The 18,229-nt window shown below is 30.8% G+C and overlaps 2 protein-coding genes across 2 annotated transcripts; one reads left to right on the plus strand and one right to left on the minus strand.

Moving 5' to 3' along the window:
- Window positions 1–2,345: 2,345 nt before the first annotated feature.
- Window positions 2,346–10,421, plus strand: RecQ4 (RecQ4 helicase). The gene is made up of 7 exons (XM_029313642.2): window positions 2,346–2,543; window positions 2,964–6,056; window positions 6,181–6,468; window positions 6,905–7,240; window positions 7,872–8,034; window positions 8,277–8,599; window positions 9,084–10,421. Exons 1-7 carry the CDS (start codon window positions 2,433–2,435, stop codon window positions 9,312–9,314), a joined length of 4,545 nt encoding a protein of 1,514 aa, XP_029169475.2. The 5' UTR covers window positions 2,346–2,432; the 3' UTR covers window positions 9,315–10,421.
- Window positions 9,701–17,138, minus strand: LOC114939367 (uncharacterized). Its single transcript, XM_029313643.2, has 4 exons — window positions 16,544–17,138; window positions 12,907–13,261; window positions 11,120–11,281; window positions 9,701–11,039 (listed from the first exon to the last, which is right to left on the minus strand). The coding sequence occupies exons 2-4, from the start codon at window positions 13,087–13,089 to the stop codon at window positions 10,833–10,835; spliced, it is 552 nt and encodes a 183-aa protein (XP_029169476.1). The 5' UTR covers window positions 13,090–13,261; window positions 16,544–17,138; the 3' UTR covers window positions 9,701–10,832.
- Window positions 17,139–18,229: the final 1,091 nt, after the last annotated feature.

Raw genomic sequence — 18,229 nt, forward strand, 5'->3', positions numbered from 1 at the left:
TATGAAAAAAAGATAAAAATAAAAAATTTTTAATAAACTTGGGGGAATGCACAGCTAGGAACGGGTAAGGTTGGGTTAGCCGCGAGTCCGTATTTTATTTATTATAAATTTTTAAGAGCGAAAATGTAAAATCCGGCCTTTTAGAGGACTGCTTTATTATATAAAGAATATATTAAAAAAAAATTCACGAAGTTATGTCACTTATTTTATGAAATATCTGGACGATAAGATTCTCACTAGATTCATAAGGAGCAGGGGAAATTTCTGTGGTAACATGCTGACTGCTTGACAAGGAGAGAGCATCATTCCATCTTTGTCTCTCTTACATCGCATATGTAGTAGCGTCCATGTAGGTACAAACACTAATACGTGAGCACACGGATGCAAATATTGAGAGATAATGTTAGCAAAAAGGCTATCATATTATTTTTATTTTTTTGTATATGTATGCATATGTAAATAAAGAACAAAAATAAAAACTATTTTAAGATGACATTTTATAATTAATTTTCTATATGTATTTGCATTTTATTAATATGTATTACATTTTTGATATGTTTTTAATTTATAATTTATATAAACATAAGTATGAAATAAAAATTGAAATAGTTCTGAAAATAAGTATATTAATGATAAAATTATTCAAAACAATAAAAAAATTAAATTTAATATTTTTTAGTGTTTGTACCTACATGGACGCTACTACATATGCGATGTAAGAGAGACAAAGATGGAATGATGCTCTCTCCTTGTCAAGCAGTATTAAAAGCCATATTAAAAGCTCTAGCTTCATTCAATTAATAATCCAATATAATAAACAACAATTATTTTTATATAATATATAGTATTTTTAAATATTTTAAATATTTAAAAATATTTTTTTTAAGATTAATTGAGGAAAAAGAATATTTTAAATATAAAAAATATTTTAAATATTCTTTGCTTCACACTGATTGGTAAAACATTTGTGTAGTATATTTCATGTCTCTCTCAAGTCCCTAAATCTATTGCTAAAATTATTTAATCTACATCACGTAACTGTTTATTAAACGTAGATCGCTAAATCGTGCATCTTGTACATTGTCTGTATAATAATTATTATCTAAAATTTATCTCATTCAGTCCTATTTGGATGTTTTATATCATAATATTTTAGAGGTTTAATGAATAGATTATTGATAGTTATCATTGAGAAACTGTCTTTGCATATCTAGCCATCAAGTACTTATGCTTGAAAATCTTACGGAGTAAGCTATTGGCCTCATCTGGAAAATATCTAATTCACGTTGAAAACTTGGTTGCAATATATTAAATCATCGATTTTTTTATTATATGGCATTCTGAGAAACTCTGAATATTTTTTATTGCGTACTATTACTTAAAAATTGTGGATATTGATAATATGTTTATCATTCCAAACATCTATTAACCATATCAAATCAAAATAATTGTATAATTTCAATTTAAAATCTAACTATGAAACCCAATGGACAGCCAGTGGACTGTAGAATGTTTTTAAATTTAATTTGTGCAACTTTTGCACACGTTATATCGTTTATGAGATGAAAAAATTCCTCAAAAATAACAAATAATTTTTAAATATGTACAATTATTTTTTTTTTATAAATTTTCTTACCAATTGTGAAAATCTTCAACCTAATATGATCCGATTGTAAAACAGAATTGATAATGTAATTTGGGAAACCCTTTCTAATATTAATTACTGGATTCTCTGAACAATTGATGAATAATTCCAAGTTTTTACGTTATAAGTTATTTTATTGTACCAGCATTTCATTATCAATTATCAAAAGAAACTCCCAGTTTTGCAACTCAAAACGCTTTAATATATCGTACTCTTATCGAGTATATATCGTAGCTTTCACTATGTTTCTAACATAAAAATTTCTCAAAATGGTGATATTTGCTACGTTAAAACATTAATGTTCTAAATAACTTTTTTTTATTCTTTAAATTTTTTATTTTATGTCAAAAAATTATTAACTTCAAACCTTTATTCAAAAAGTACTGCATGAAAAAATACTTTATTATAGGATTTTGGAAAGCTCTCGAGCTAATAGCTACAAAAATATGCAATGAAAAATATTAAATAGTGATCCTATTTAAGAAATTGAAGGTAATCTTCAAGCAAGTATTCAAAGTCAACCTGATACCATCTTACATCACCCTTGAAATCATACAACTTTTGTCTGAAACATTTTTTTCTACAATCAAAAATAAAAAAATAATTTTAAGCTGGGACATTAAAACAAGACACCCTGTATATTGCAAAGCGAAATTAACAGGAGTTAGCTATCTATCTTCTTATATCGTCTATGGCCATATGGCGGGGTCTCCGATTCCGATATCATCAATTCGCGGAGTTTATGTGTGAATTTTTGTCGACTTAAATCGTTTTATTTCTCAATAATATGAAACTCTTCGAAGATCCCATTTTTAAAAACAAGTACATGAAAAATAAACGCCGCGTGAAACGATGGGAGAGCGATTTTATGGAAAAATACGGACGGAAACCTAACAAGGCATGTACTACCTCGCAACTTCTGTTCACATTTTTGTTAGAATCGATGAAATACACAATTTTCCAGTTTCTACCTTGCATTCACACTCATATAAATCGTATATTATAAATAAATAATTTAGAATTATATATAATTATATTCACAATTTTAAAAAAGTAGACAAATAAACTAGATAAAGATGCAAGTTCAGTTGAGTTTTCAAAGATTTTTATACATATTTCTTATATGTATAAGAGAAAAAAACAAAATAAAAATTGTAACGATATAAAAATGTAATATATCAAAAATATGTTGCATCTCTCTATATTATTAAAAAATAATAAAATTGGATACTGTATTATATATCAGGAATGTAACACACTTTTTATACCGTATTTATATTGCTGCATTTTTTAGTCATTTAATTTTTTTAATTCACAGAATGACATAAAAGAAGCAGATATATCTATCAGAGAGGCATATAAGATATATTGGAAACTAAAAACACGTGCACTTGAGGAAACCCTTACAGATATTACTTTCTGTGATGATATGCAGGACAATGTCACTAACTCGTTGCAAAAATCAATGAGTGATCAGGAGAAGATTCTAAGCCCAGAAAAAAATACAAAGGATGCAGAGAACATAGATCCTCATAATAGTAAACATTTTATAGAACTTGAAGATCCTCTTAGTCAATTAAATAAATCGGCAGATGTTGAAGGAGTCTGGGGAGACCATTTGAGCAAAAGCAAGGAGCAGATACCAAAGAAAAAGCAAGCTCTATTAATTGGTAGATCTTCGTCTTTTCAGCTATCTAAAAACAAATTTGAAAGTTCAACCTTTACTAAACGAAATCCAAGAAAATCACTATCATCGACTAAAATCAGAAACAAAGTTGAAAACGACACCAGCTCAAACATTGATCAGACGGCTGTGTGTGACAAAGATGGCTTTGATGTGGCAGCTGATGAGATAAAGTCCATGTTTGACGAATCGATGAAGTTAACATTTAAAGAGAGCAAACCTACCACTCAGTATTCTATCAATGCTGTCCAACAGCTGGTAGACAGCCAGGTGACTTGTGTGAATCGTAATTTGAATGGGGGTTGGCTTGATCGATGCACAATAGCCATCAATTCACAGAGATTCTCAGGCTCTAGCGATTCTGGAGTGGAATCGACAGAATCCAGCATTTACTCCACAAAGTCATCTACTGCATCCTCTGCCACATTGCTCCAGGTCTCCGATGAGGATTTTATATGCAATAGCGATTCCGAAGAAGAATGCAGAAAGAAACGTATCAGAAATTTCAAGAAGGAACTGAGTGAACAAGATAATATTCATCCTGCAAAACGACAATGTATTAAAATTGATTTTGACACTACTCAGTCTAACGATATAATCGATAACGATACATTCAAGCAGATTTGTCATGTTAATAAAAATTTAAATTTAATACACAAAAGTAACAAAAACGAAAATGACAATATTAACGCATCCAAGTTAATTAACGATCTTAAAACAAGTTTCAATATATTGGACAAATCTATTAGGATTCAAAATAACATAAATCACTCAGATTCGAATGTTATCAATAAAGAGACATCTGAGAATAATTGCAAGACTGATCAAGTAGAAAATAGATTCAGAATAACAGATGCTATTTCTAAATCAGCTGATCTTGCGAATCAAGAGGACTCTTTGGTATCCAACGAGGAATCAGTAAAGCAACATATATCACGTCGAAGAGCAAAACAAGTACCGTCAGAGGATTCCAATTCTAATGTGGAAGAGAAGGACAAAAAGGCGAAAGTGAAGACACGTTCCGTCAAAAAATCCATAAGTAGGCGAGGTAAAGATAAGACGGCAAGCAACGAAGAAAAATGCAACATGAAGGGAAGAAGAAAATCTTCGAGAAAAGATACAAATTTAGAGAAGAATGATAAAGACCAAAATTCAGACTCGGAAATATACGACATTCCGGCGTGTGATGACGCGAAGATGTTGCAAACGATTCCTCGCTTCGCGATGAAGCCGTCGAAGAGCAGCGACCTCGTTGTCCAACTTTCCGAATCGCTTTCCAACGATGCCCAAGAAAGGGATGCTTCGACACTTTCGACGAGCACTAAATCGACCGCGATAGCGAAGCTAGAGCAGAAAATGGCTACTGGGACGATGAACAATAATTTTGTCAGGATAAATTTGAAGAAAAAAGTATTCGTGCGGGGCAAGAAAAATTTCAATTTGTCCAAATATAAGAGAAATCAGTGGAAACACAGAAAGAAATCCAGTGCGAATGACCTGGACGCGGCTGATCTGATCGACAAAAATGGTATGACGTGTTTCAAATGCGGCGAGTCTGGGCATTTCGCTAAAAACTGCACAACTTCCGTTGCTCTTCTACCTTTGTCTGAAATTGACGAGTCTATAAACTTTCCAACTCTGGAGGAAGTCGAGAAGATGGCCGGCAAGAACGCACAAGGTCGCAGAATTGATGGACTCCCGGAAGGATCGCTTAACTTTGCTGCAAAGGCTTCGTGTTCCTCGCAAGAACACGAAGAAGAAGAAGAAGAAGATATGATGAAGCTATTTGATGACGACTTTGACTTTAATGAGAAGGAGGCCTTCATCTCCCATAAGATTCCACAGGAGTTGTGCTCCAGATTATTGCCGCCTCGAAGGGAAGTAGTCGATCCGCTATATTCCACAAACAAAGACAACAGTCTCATCGAGACGCCGGAAGAAGTCTTTGAAGCACTACGCACGTTTGGTCACAAAAGCTTTAGAAGTGGCCAAGAGAAAGCAATAATGAGAATTTTGTCTGGCCAGTCCACTCTGGTAAAGCTGTCAACCGGTTCCGGAAAATCCTTGTGCTATCAATTACCAGCGTACCTGTACTCCAAACGTTTCCCTTGCATCACCCTAGTAATCTCGCCCTTGGTGTCCCTGATGGACGATCAAGTAACGGGTATGCCCGCGTTCCTGTCCGCCGCGTGCTTACACACCAACCAGACACCAAAAGTGAGGGAACAGGTGATGGAGTCGGTGAGGCAGGGCAGGGTGAACATTCTGCTGGTGTCACCGGAAGCGGTGGTGGCCGGTGAAAAGTCCACCGGTTTCGGCGCCCTCCTTAATCAGCTACCCCCGATCGCATTCGCCTGCATCGACGAGGTCCATTGCATCTCTCAGTGGTCGCACAATTTCCGACCGTCCTACCTGATGGTCTGCCGAGTGCTCAAGGAGAAGCTGCGCGTGAGGATGATATTGGGACTCACGGCGACCGTCACGAAGACAACCGCGGAGAGTATAGTGAAGCATCTAAATCTGCACGACGGGATGACCGGTATCATATCGGACCTGCCCCTGCCTAGGAATCTCGTCCTGACGATGTCCAAAGACGAGAACAAAGACCAGGCGTTGATTGCACTGTTGAAGAGCGAGAGGTTCCGCGATTTGGACTCCGTGATAGTTTACTGCATTCGCAGAGAAGAGTGCGCGAGAATCGCAGGCTTGTTAAGAGTGTCGTTACAGGTAAGTATTAAGATTTCATTTATTATTATTATAGCTATATTGAGAGAGAGAGAGAGAGAGAGAGAGAGAGAAGAGAGAGAATAGAGAGAATTACAAGATCTCAAAAGATATGAAATGAACGTAGGATCCACGAAATCCTGAGAACCCAAAGGCAAGGATATCTACGATAGCTGAAGCTTATCATGCTGGTATGACGACCTATAAACGCAAGCTCGTGCAAAAGGAGTTTATGAGCAGCAAAATTAGAATCGTGGTCGCCACCGTCGCATTCGGAATGGGAATCAACAAATCCGACATTCGGGCTATCATTCATTACAATATGCCCGCTACCTTCGAAGGATATGTGCAGGAAGTCGGCCGTAGCGGAAGAGACAATATCACAGCGCACTGTCACTTGTTCTTGAATTCTGTGGTACATTCATAGTTAATTAAAATTTCAAAATTACTCTCTTTGAAAGAACCGAGCACTAATCCTACATGAAATTGGATTTCGGTAAAATTAGCTGATTTTATATGTTGTAATTTATGATTTAAACAAAACATGTAATAGATTCAAAGCGCTCTTATATGTAGACAGTCAAATATGAAAAACCTGGGCTTTGCGAGTTGTTTGACTGATTATAGGTCAGTAATTGTTATTTAGCTTTGAGGGTTTTACATTTTTGTTTAACAGGTCAAAAACTACAACGTATGAGAAAACCAGCTGATTTTACCGGGATCCAATTTTACATAGGACTAGTGCAGGGTTCATTTCTAATTGATATTAATTGATATTAATCTTTATTCTAATTGATATTAATCTTCGACTCTGCTTTATTAATCTATTTATTATTATTTCTCAAATATAGCAAAATAGTGATAAATGGGAATTGCGCAGACACATACATGCAAACGGTGTCGATAGACATACGATTAGACGCTTACTCCAAAAGATCTTCATTCCTTGCTCCTGCGCAAAAATCAATACAAAAAGTCCCGACCAGAAGTGTTCTGGTCACGAAGTCGCCCTTCCAATCGACGAGATCACTCAAGAGCTTGATATTACGCAAGAAACAATTGCGACATTATTATGCTATCTCGAGCTACACCCGAAGAGTTTCATTACTGTCTTGTCATCTGTATATGTTCGAGCACGAATTTCCAGTTACCATGGACCGCAAGCTCTTAAACAAGCGGCGCAATCTGTAAGATTTTATTCGAAATAGTAATATTTTCTAGCAATATAATTTTTAAGGTGAAATATATTGTAGTTGTCAGTCAATATAGAAATCAAGGTAGTGAGTTTAAATTGACCACACTGGCTAATAATAAAAGGTTCTTTATTGAATAGGCAACGTTTCGACTCTGGAATTGGGTCCTTTTCACGCTACAATATTAAAACAAGTAGTCGTAAGTACAAAGAAAAAGAAAACGCAACAATTTTTCTCATACAATTCACGTAGATCTTAATGAAATTACGAAAGAGAAAAAACTTTACCCATAAATTCACATGTTTTAAATAAGTCTCAATCAATATTATGCGCATTGTGTAACCCTTCACATCGAATTTATGGGTAAGGTTTTTTCTCTTTCGTAATTTCATTAAGATCTACGTGAATTGTATAAGAAAAATTGTTGCGTTTTCTTTTTCTTTGTACTTACTACTTGTTTTAATATTGTAGCCTGAAGAGGACCCAATTCCAGGGTCGAAACGTTGCCTATTCAATAAAGAACCTTTTATTATTAGCCAGTGTGGTCAATTTAAACTCACAATATAATTTTTGTACTTTGTTATAGAAAAAAAATAGAGTTAGTTAGAAATGACTTTGATTTTAGTCTCTACCGCTCGCAATGGCGATAGCACTGGACATGCAGAGGGGAATTTCGCACGAGGACAGTAACCTAATAGAATTTTCGGTAATCGAAGTCGCGTCAGCCATCGGCTGGGATAGTGGAGTAGTAAAGAGTCATCTAAAAAATTTGGAATGGATAACAGGAAGTAAGAAAGTATTTCTATTAAATTTTATTGTGTGGGAAATGTTTGGTTTCCTTTTTAGAATGATTTTTATACTGGATATCCTGCAACGTCATGTTCATACTGAAACTGTGTATTCTTGGTGTCATTCTAAGTCGAAAAGTCTTAATACACATATGCCCTAAAGTCGATGTTTTGAAGTTACAGCGAAAGAAATGCAAAAGTAATTATTTACTTTTCTTATATAATGGAAATTTTTTTCACAGCTGATGGAAAGACGAAACGTTCGGCTATATCGGTAAAATACGATAAACTCGGCTTACGGGTGAAAGCACCAGGCGATTTGACAGACGCGGAATTGGATGAGGCACTTGACGAATTGATTGCCCGTACTCGTTTCCAGGAAACCTCGTGTTTGCAGCAGCTCGAGCTCATATCCTCCACATTCGATAAAATCAGCGTACCGAGGATCGAGCACTGTTCGATTTTGACCGACGATGTCTTAAGGAGATCGGAAGAGCTCAAAAATATTATCAGAGAATACTTTTTAGCGGATTCTCCTTTAAACAATGTTGATATCAGTCTCCAGGTATGTTCTTTAATAAAATAAATCTACTTATAAACATCCGAATAATATAAGCAAATCTGCCCGCACATATGAGGCTTAATTGATGTCATAAGTTGATATGCATGTGATATGAAATTACCTAAATACTATTATATTACTTAAATAAATAAAATTTGTATTTTTGTAAGAGTTGTAGAGGAATAAAGTGAAATAGAAAAGTGATTATTCTTAGAAACAGTAAATTTTGAAAAAAATATGTTATGGACATCAATGAAACAATTGTTTGAAAGAATTTTAAAAAATTTTTAGGAAAATGTTTTTGAGTGACACCTCATATTTTCACAAAAAAACATCTTTAAATTCTCCATTTTAACATATTTCTTTTCAAATAGATTATAGTGGTGGAATATGATTTTAAAAAATAAAATAAAATACATAAATAGTACAAATTTTTAGTCGTTACATTAAGAGGATACATTTTCATTCATATGTGTTTTGTTTGCAGAATGAGGTGACGAATGAGCAACAAATCGCCACCGATGTGCGTAATTTGATAATATGTTATAGAGATACGAAGTTTACCGGTCGTGCCATAGCTCGTATCTTTCACGGAATACAGAGCCCAAATTATTCCGCAGTGATTTGGAGCAGGTGTCGTTTTTGGAGGACTCATCTGGCTGCAGATTTCAACGTCATTTGTAAAATAGCGACCAGAGAAATCCTAGCATTACGATAACGAGAACGGTTAATCGAATATTACTTGATTTGATACGTATATTTAATTTTTTTATTATAGAACTTTACTAATTTTTTTGTTATTCTTATCAGTTAACTTCATTATTTCACATCAAGTTTTATTGAAACAAATTTTCATAATGCAATAAAATTAAGACATTAATGGTAAAAAAACACATTTTCAACATATTCGATATGACGTTAATTTGAGATTGAAGTTTATCAGAGAGAGAGAGAGTGAATAGTTATTTAATAAAATGCATATTTAAAAGATAATGCGAAAACTTGTTTTATATATTTGGAAATATTGTGTATAAAGGAATTTTAATAAGAACAAAATGTGCATTTTGTAAGGTACATATAGCAATTAATTTTACGCTTGTTGAATCTTGACTAAAGGAATTTTAATATAAACTTTTCTATACAAAATTGTAATACGAAATAACAAAATGTAAAACGGTTTTTTTTTCGTGTTTAGTTTGTTTATAATGTGCTTAATAGAGAATTAAACATTGTATGTTATTCTTAAAAATAAAAGATATGATGTTTAACAAGAAAATAGATTAGAGTCGTTTGCGTTGATACATACAATTTCTCCCCTCCCCTTCACCTATAGATAAAAATATAAATATATATGTATATACAGGTTGTTTACGAAATACTTAGACAAACTTCTAGAGTATATTCCTCATGTCCTCGGGATTACGATAACTTTGGTTTCTCAATTTGATAGATGTTTTCGATAGGTTTTTTTACCGAGAGAAAGAATGTCGCAAACCAGAATGCTCTACGATCAATAGTTTTCGAGGTATCGAATTTTAAAGGTCGTAAAATCGTAAATTTACAACTTTGCATGCAAAGCGAGATTCAATTAATTCAAACCTGTGTCTAGTTTTTTGGTAGTGAAGAATGAAGCCCCTCCCCCCAAAACATCTATTAAATTGAAGGGCCAAAGTTATCGAAATCATGTCAAATTTAACACAAAAAAGTGGGAGAACTCATTGGCTTAGAAAATATAATAAATTGATTGAAATATAATGAAATTGACAAAAAAAAAAAGGACCATTTTTTATATCATAAAAATTATGCTTTTTTTAAACAGCTGAAACTCGGCAAAAAATCATCGTAGACTAAAAATTCAAAAAGTATTTTGAAGCTTGAAGTTTCAACTTTAGCGCAAAATTGGTGGTTTTTAAAAATTTTTATTTTTCCTTCCTGTAAAAAATTATGTTGCCCGTCTTATACGTTAAATTTATGTATATGCTTCCTATCTAGGACATTTGTCCAAGTATTTCATAAACTTGTGTATATTATTTATATATTTTGTATATTATATACATATATATATATATATATATATATATATTTGATATATATATTTGAAATTTGTATGTGTACGAAATATAACAATTATTTTATAGACCAACTTTAAAGGTCGTAGAATTTAATTGCGATCATATAGTCATCATATGAAAAAACCGTGACGCTGAAAATACAGCTAGATACGCTCATTTCAAATTCACGTTACTATTCTCTTCATGTAGTTGCATTGCCGTAAAAATTTGTGCATCCGAATCTGATGCATTTTCCCGACACGATTCATGCAGGTCTCATTTTGGCAGAGAGCGCAGAATTCGGCAGAGATGTCGTGAAACGGTGAACGAAAGTATACGTTGGCATTCTTCAGGCTCTTGTTCTTGTGATGTGCCCACACATGCAGAATGACCTTAGAGAGCGTAAAAGATTTAGAAATTTTTTTGAAAATTTACCTGGAAAAAATATTTTCCAACATTTCGACATTTATACCTCAAAGAGCATCAATAAGGCGAGGAACCAGCGGAAATAGATGATGGCCGGTAAGAACAAACAAATGGGATTTATCTGGCCAAAGGAGGCACCCGCTGGAACCGGCTCTAACTCTGTTAAACGACGTTTTTTCGAGGATTTTTCCTTCACTTCTTTCGGTATCTGTAAGAAATAAATTACTTATTTCAATAAAATTGAATATATTGAAGGCAACTTTACTGATTTCAATAATATTGAATTATACCCAGATAGCCACAGTAATTATTATGACATCATTTTGATGTCAAAATGCATCATTTGCCATCAAAATGATACATTTTGATGTCATAATATTATTACTGTGGCTATTTTGATGACAAATGATGCATTTTGACATCAAAATGATGTCATAATAATTACTGTGGCTATCTGGGTATATATATAATTATATAAAAGGCTTTTTGAATAAAAAGTTCAAAAAGTTTTATCTGCTCTAGTTAGTTAAAATTATAACAAAGTTATAAACAAATAAAGTTAGTCATCTCGATGCTTTGAATAAAGTAGACGAAGTCTTATACTTATTCAGCATGTATCTCAGATAACAAACTGACGTCATTAAACATCAATATGACGTCAGTTTGCTACCTATATTTTTATTCAAAGATTTCAAATATTTCGTGAAATATCCCTTTTTCAAACATCTTATCCTAAGTCCTAGTCTACAAAGGGTGATTTAAGGTATAATTTAAGAAGATGTAAGAGAAAAATTATATCGATCTTAATTAAGCTTCAAATTCGAAGCTTTAAAAGTTGGGAATTGACCAACTTGCTTAGGGTTTAGAGATTAGAATTTTAACTTAAGACAGAAATATTGCAGTTTGGAACTATGTTACTTTAGGGCTTAATCACCTTCAATCACCCTTTATAGATTAATTATTAGGGCTAATACTTTTACACTAATTATAATAATTAGTCTCATTATTCCGTGCATAAAAGTATTAAGATATATGACGATCAAAAACTGAATATTTTATAAGATATTTTACATTATTTATTAATATTTATGTCAAAAAATTGTTAACTTTAAACTTTCAATTGTTAACTTTATAACTATATATTACTCGATCGAAGAGTGCTTATAAGAAAAAAATGTTTTATTATAGTATTTTGGAAAACTCTCGAGATAATCTGCCAGAATATGCAATAAAAAACAAGGTTCCATTTAAGAAGTCGAAGATGACCTTCACATAACCTTCAAATGATTATCCAAGATCAAACCAATAACACCATATCTTAATTATATGTCCCCCTTGAAACCATACTTTTTTGTTTGAAACATTTTTCTCTAAAATGCTTCATCATTTCCGAAATATAATATGTAACATCTGTAACACCCCAGATAGCAAAATATGTATATATTATATATATGTATATATTATATTATATATATGTATATATTATATATTATATACAAAATATGTATGTATTATTATATCTTAAAAATGTTTACAAAAAATGTCATTATGAGTACATAAATATGCTCAAATTAATATTAGTTCACATTTTTCATCATATGTATGTATAACTTGTGCTCATGATACTTATCATCATAATATAATTACAAGACATATAACACATTTCAATCATAAAAAAAATCAGAAGATCATGACATAATGAAATCTGATCATCAGGCATTTCTATCTGGGTACTTTAAATGACTCACCCGGTATATATAGAATGCGTATGTTCAGAAGAATCTATGTAAAAAATATACATGTATACATATATGAGGATTTTCCAAGCAGTACCTGAAATGGCACTTTCCTAAGATGATCTCTGGCCATTCTGTGATCTATGAGGCTGACTTCCGGTTCCCCGGTCTCCGCGTCATTCATCGCCATCGTGTCGGTCGAATAACGCATATCACAATCGACAAATGGATGAATCAGATCCTCGCCGGTCTCCTTGTCTATATAAATTCGATCATCCATATCGATTCCTTGTTTTTGAATAAAATATCGGACGATAAAAAGATATGTGTAGATTCGATCGTTGGGTCCTCGGGGTCACACTTCCCGGATGTCTACTTTGCACGCGTTTATGCTAATGGCGGATCACTCGAGTGGGAAAGTAAAACCTTTCTAAACCAGATTGAGGGACATTCTGCAACAGAGATATATTGATATTGTATTGAATTAATTCGCTTTCAAAAGACAAAATTAACATTCGTTGGATATATATAGTAATAATGTATTGAATGTATGAGTATATCATATAGATATATATGTATAGATATATATGTATAGATATATATGTATAGATATATATGTATAGATATATTTATTGTTCCAATATTAAATTTCCAAGAAAATTATGGTAATTAACTGTGTCATGAGTCATTCCTGCACATAATAAAAATCAAGAAGAAAATATATAACTAAGAAATACTCGTATAAGATGCCTTGTGAAGAATATGTATAAAGTGTGATCAATATATAAAATGAATCAGTAAGCGAGAAATCATTAACATATAATATATATGTTAATATACAACGTGTAATAGTGAATAAAATTTGAGTCATACTTACAATTAGAGATTTTGATAATGTTAAAATAGAAATAATATTATTAATAATAATGCGCTAACATTTTTCTAACATTTTATATATAGCCCTTATAAAAATTTATCACTTAGTAACGCTAATTTATCACTTATATAATTATTTCGAGTACTTAAATTACTGTATATCAGTATTTTAAGTACTTGTTTGTATTTTAAGTAATGTTTTAATAATATTAAAAAAAATTTTTTAATGCTATTTTAATTTAGATAGAAATAATTGACCTAATGTGCAAAATTAAACAAAAAATAATAACTAACAAATAAAAATAATATAAATAATAATTTATTTTAATTTATATGGAAACTTCGATTTTTTGTCTCAAATAAGCAACAAAAAGATAATTTTCCATTTATCAACTCAGTTTTAATTAATTTAATGTTCCAAATTTTTTATTTTTGCATTAGAAATTAATTGATTAGAACAGTTATTAGACTTTTAATTTATTTAGTAGAACTTGAAAAATAATACATAATACATAATAATAAGTAAAGAAATTAATATTAAATATATTAGAAATAATTATGTCGTATTGCAAACGTGTCAATACAGCAGTTAAAAAAATATTTGGAATATTTTTTTAAATATATTTTATAAATAATATGATAATTATACACACACACACACACATATATATATATATATATATATATATATATATGAATAACATTTGTAAACATTTATAAACCATATAAGAATGTTTAAAATGCATATAATCAATATTTAAAAAAAATCTTGAGCTTACTTTTTGCTTTTACTAACAATGAGAAAGAAAAACACTCAAAAAATATTTAGAATAATATTTCTTAAATATATTTTAAATATTCAAAATGTTATGTTATGAGAGAGAGAGCTACATTTTCTTAAAATATTTATAAAACATTTCATGAAGAATGTTTATAAATGCACAAAAAATCAGCATTTAAAAATATAATTTATTTTATTCACTTTACATTCAGTTTTTTACTTATATAAGCATCTAATTATTTGCATTTAAAAAATCAGGACATTGTTTTACAAAAATGATATTCTAAAAGATTATTTAAACTTGTTTTTATTGATTCAATGATATTATTTCCGCAAGACTTGAAAGCGGATAAACTGTAGCTTTTTTGTTATATCAGATTATATAACTTTAATTGCACGTATAAACGTCCATAAAAACTGACAATGAGTCTCGCTATTAATGTCGTTAACGCAAAATAAATGCAAAAGATGTATTTACATTTCTCTTGCATTCGAACATAATAATCTTGCAAATGTACATATGTACAACAGATGACTTCGCGGTTTTGATAAATTAACAATCTTTTTTTCTTCATTTTGCATTCCTTGTAGAAGACAATCATTGATACTCCAAAAATATATCTACAATACAGTTGCAAAAGATATTAAGTTCAAACATTGAAATATATGCATGTATATGTTGCAGGTATGTATATATAGATATAAGCAAGATTTAGATTAGAAAAAGGTTTAGAAAACAGATAATAAAAAGATTTATATCTAAAATTATTTAGAAATAACATGAAGATTATATCATTGTATTATTATATATATATATGTATATTTAGAAACAAAATGAATAATATATTATTATTATGTATTATTATATGAATATTTCTCACTTTAAACAAAAACTTGATGCGATTTTTGCGTTCCAAGAAAAATTAACAGCAAAAAAATAATTTCACGATCATCAAAATAAACTTATATAAACGGTATAGCAATCGTTTCTTATATAGATATATAGGGTGTCCGGTAATTTGCGCCCCACCCATCAGGTGCAGGTAGAGCAGGTCAAACTGAGTAGAAAAGTCCTCTACCATTTTGAAAAATTCTCAATAATTAATTATATTTAATGAGAAATATAATTTATAAAAATCGGCCAATTCGCATGCTTTACACAAACGTAAAAGATAATAATCGACCAAATATAATAACATGCATAACTGGACCTTCGAATGGGCTGTCTTTTCTCGCCGCGCGCACTCGCGTGGATTGGCCAAACTTTATTAATTAATTTCTTCTTTATTATTAAGAAAATCGCTAAACGGTAAAGGACTTTTTTACTCAGTTTAATTTGCTCTACCTACACCTGACGAATGGGGCGCGAATTACCATCCTGTATATAAGACATAATTATCGAAGTAATTATGATAACATAATGCGCTTTTTCAATATCGCAAAAGTTGCGAACAAAAACAAAATATTTAAAATTAAAAACAGAATAAAAAACTCAGCTTATAATATTTTTTTTCGTCCCGTTTTTTATATACTAATTACTTAATTAATTATTATAATATTATATATACATATTTGTATGTACAGTGTGTTTTAAAAGTCTAAAAACTGTTGAATATCTCATCATAAACAATGCATTAAAAAATGTTTTAAATAAAAATTGTAGTATTAAATAATATCTATTTACAGATCTTATCATTTTGACCTCGGTGGCATTGTCAAGGTAAAAATGAGATCACCTTGAATTTTTATAAATGAAACCATATTTTTTTTATATGTATATATAAATCGATTCTTCGCAAATATTTTGCATAAAAAATTATAAAGATAGGAAAAAGCAAATAGTTTACGAAATATTTTATATCTTAATTTGATAATCTTACATAAATTATAAATTGAAATACCTTATATAGAATATTCATATTACCTCATCTATACTTTTATGCACCAAATAATAAGAGAAATCAATTGGTGTAAAGAAAACACATAATTGCTTTTTACAAAATACATGTAATTCATAATTAGCAACTAAATGTTGATATGATTGATATGTATAATTAAAGTATAAATTGGAACTCACGCTACTGATGCTGTTGTCCCAATAATTAACACCAATCGTCGTAGTTGAAGCAGCTTAAAATATAGAATCAATCCATCACGCAAATTCATTGGCCAGTGTATTCCGGCAAAACAAATAATAAATCATAATCGAAATGTAGTTAAACCAAAAAATGGAACGCAATATCACGATGATCACCACGGAAGTGCGCAGTGATGCACACAACACACGTTTAATTAACGACTCGATACAATGTGTGCATGACTCGCATCGTGTTGCACATCTTCAAGTGTGCCTATAGTAATTTACAAGCACTAATATCAACGTAATCAACAGCGAACCGGATTGGATCGAGCACTAAGTCATCGACAAAATACTATTAAAGACCATCGATCCTAAAGTAAATTTTTGTAACTACCAATGGAACCTAATAATAAGCCCGGAAATAAAGGTGCAAATTCATGAAACATTTATTACAGCGTTAAACACAATCACGTGATTTTGTCGTGATGTCAACATCAAGAAAATAAGTTGGCTTTGACTCACAGTTTATTTCAGTGTCGAACATTCTTGCATGTATGATAAGAGCATAGATATCATTATATTACAGTATATGCAAAGTACGTGCATATATATAAATAAAATTTGAAAATGTTTTAAAATATATTCTCAGACAGCACCAAAATTGAAACATGTCCAAAATAGATAAGATGTCTTTAAAATGTCTTTTAGATATCATAAATAAGACTTCTTGTAAAGATGTCTTTTTATATCTCTTAATTTTGGATATGGTGCTATCTGACTTGATTTTTATCTAATTTTTAAGTTCAAGGTTTTATTTTAAAATAATTAATTTTTTTATTATTAAAAAATATAAAAAATAAAGATAAAGAGCTGCAAAATATACATTTTATTGTTAAAAATATTCTTTCATTCTATGTAAAAACGTGTAAAATAATTATAAAATAATTATAATTTTATCGATATTTAAGGTGAGGCTTCTAAACTGAATAATTACTTAGACATTGCATATAAGCTTTCCCAGATAGCACCATGTCCAAAATGCACCAATAAGACATCATTAAGAAATCTTTAAGACGTCTTTAAGAAGTTTTATAATATGATATATCTCAAAGACATCTTAAAAACATCTTAAAGATGTTTTATGGGTGCATTTTGGACATGGTGCTATCTGGGTTATCTTATATTGTGTGTCAAAATAATTAAAATTCTTTCCTCTTGCGCATGTGCAATCGCGCATTTCTCTCGATCAAGAAATTTAACTTTTTTATTTTATAAATTTATTATAATTTTATTTTAAGATTACAACAAATTTAATTTCTTGCACTTGTTAATTTTTTAATTTTTTCTTAAAATTGTTATACGAATTCTAAGTCGTTACAAACGATCGATATATGTTCACAGAGAAATGTACAAATACGCATGCGCGAGGAAAATCTGCTGTTAGTTTTTTTCATTTCTCAACGTAAATAATAAACCAATAAACGTTTAAGTATAGTTTATCCTTTACCAACAAATGATTGCAAATCAATTAACTTATTAAAAACTAAAATCTATATCCCTCTGACACTAATTTCATATAAAATTTTTTCTTGGTATTTAAAAAAATATTAACTAATAACATAAGTTGTAATAAGATCAACAATCACCTACAAACGATCAATAAATGATTCGTAAAAAAAAGTT

This window comes from Nylanderia fulva, unplaced genomic scaffold (genome assembly GCF_048542155.1).
Source record: "Nylanderia fulva isolate GAGA-0341 unplaced genomic scaffold, ASM4854215v1 Scaffold32, whole genome shotgun sequence".
Classification (NCBI taxonomy): domain Eukaryota; kingdom Metazoa; phylum Arthropoda; class Insecta; order Hymenoptera; family Formicidae; genus Nylanderia; species Nylanderia fulva.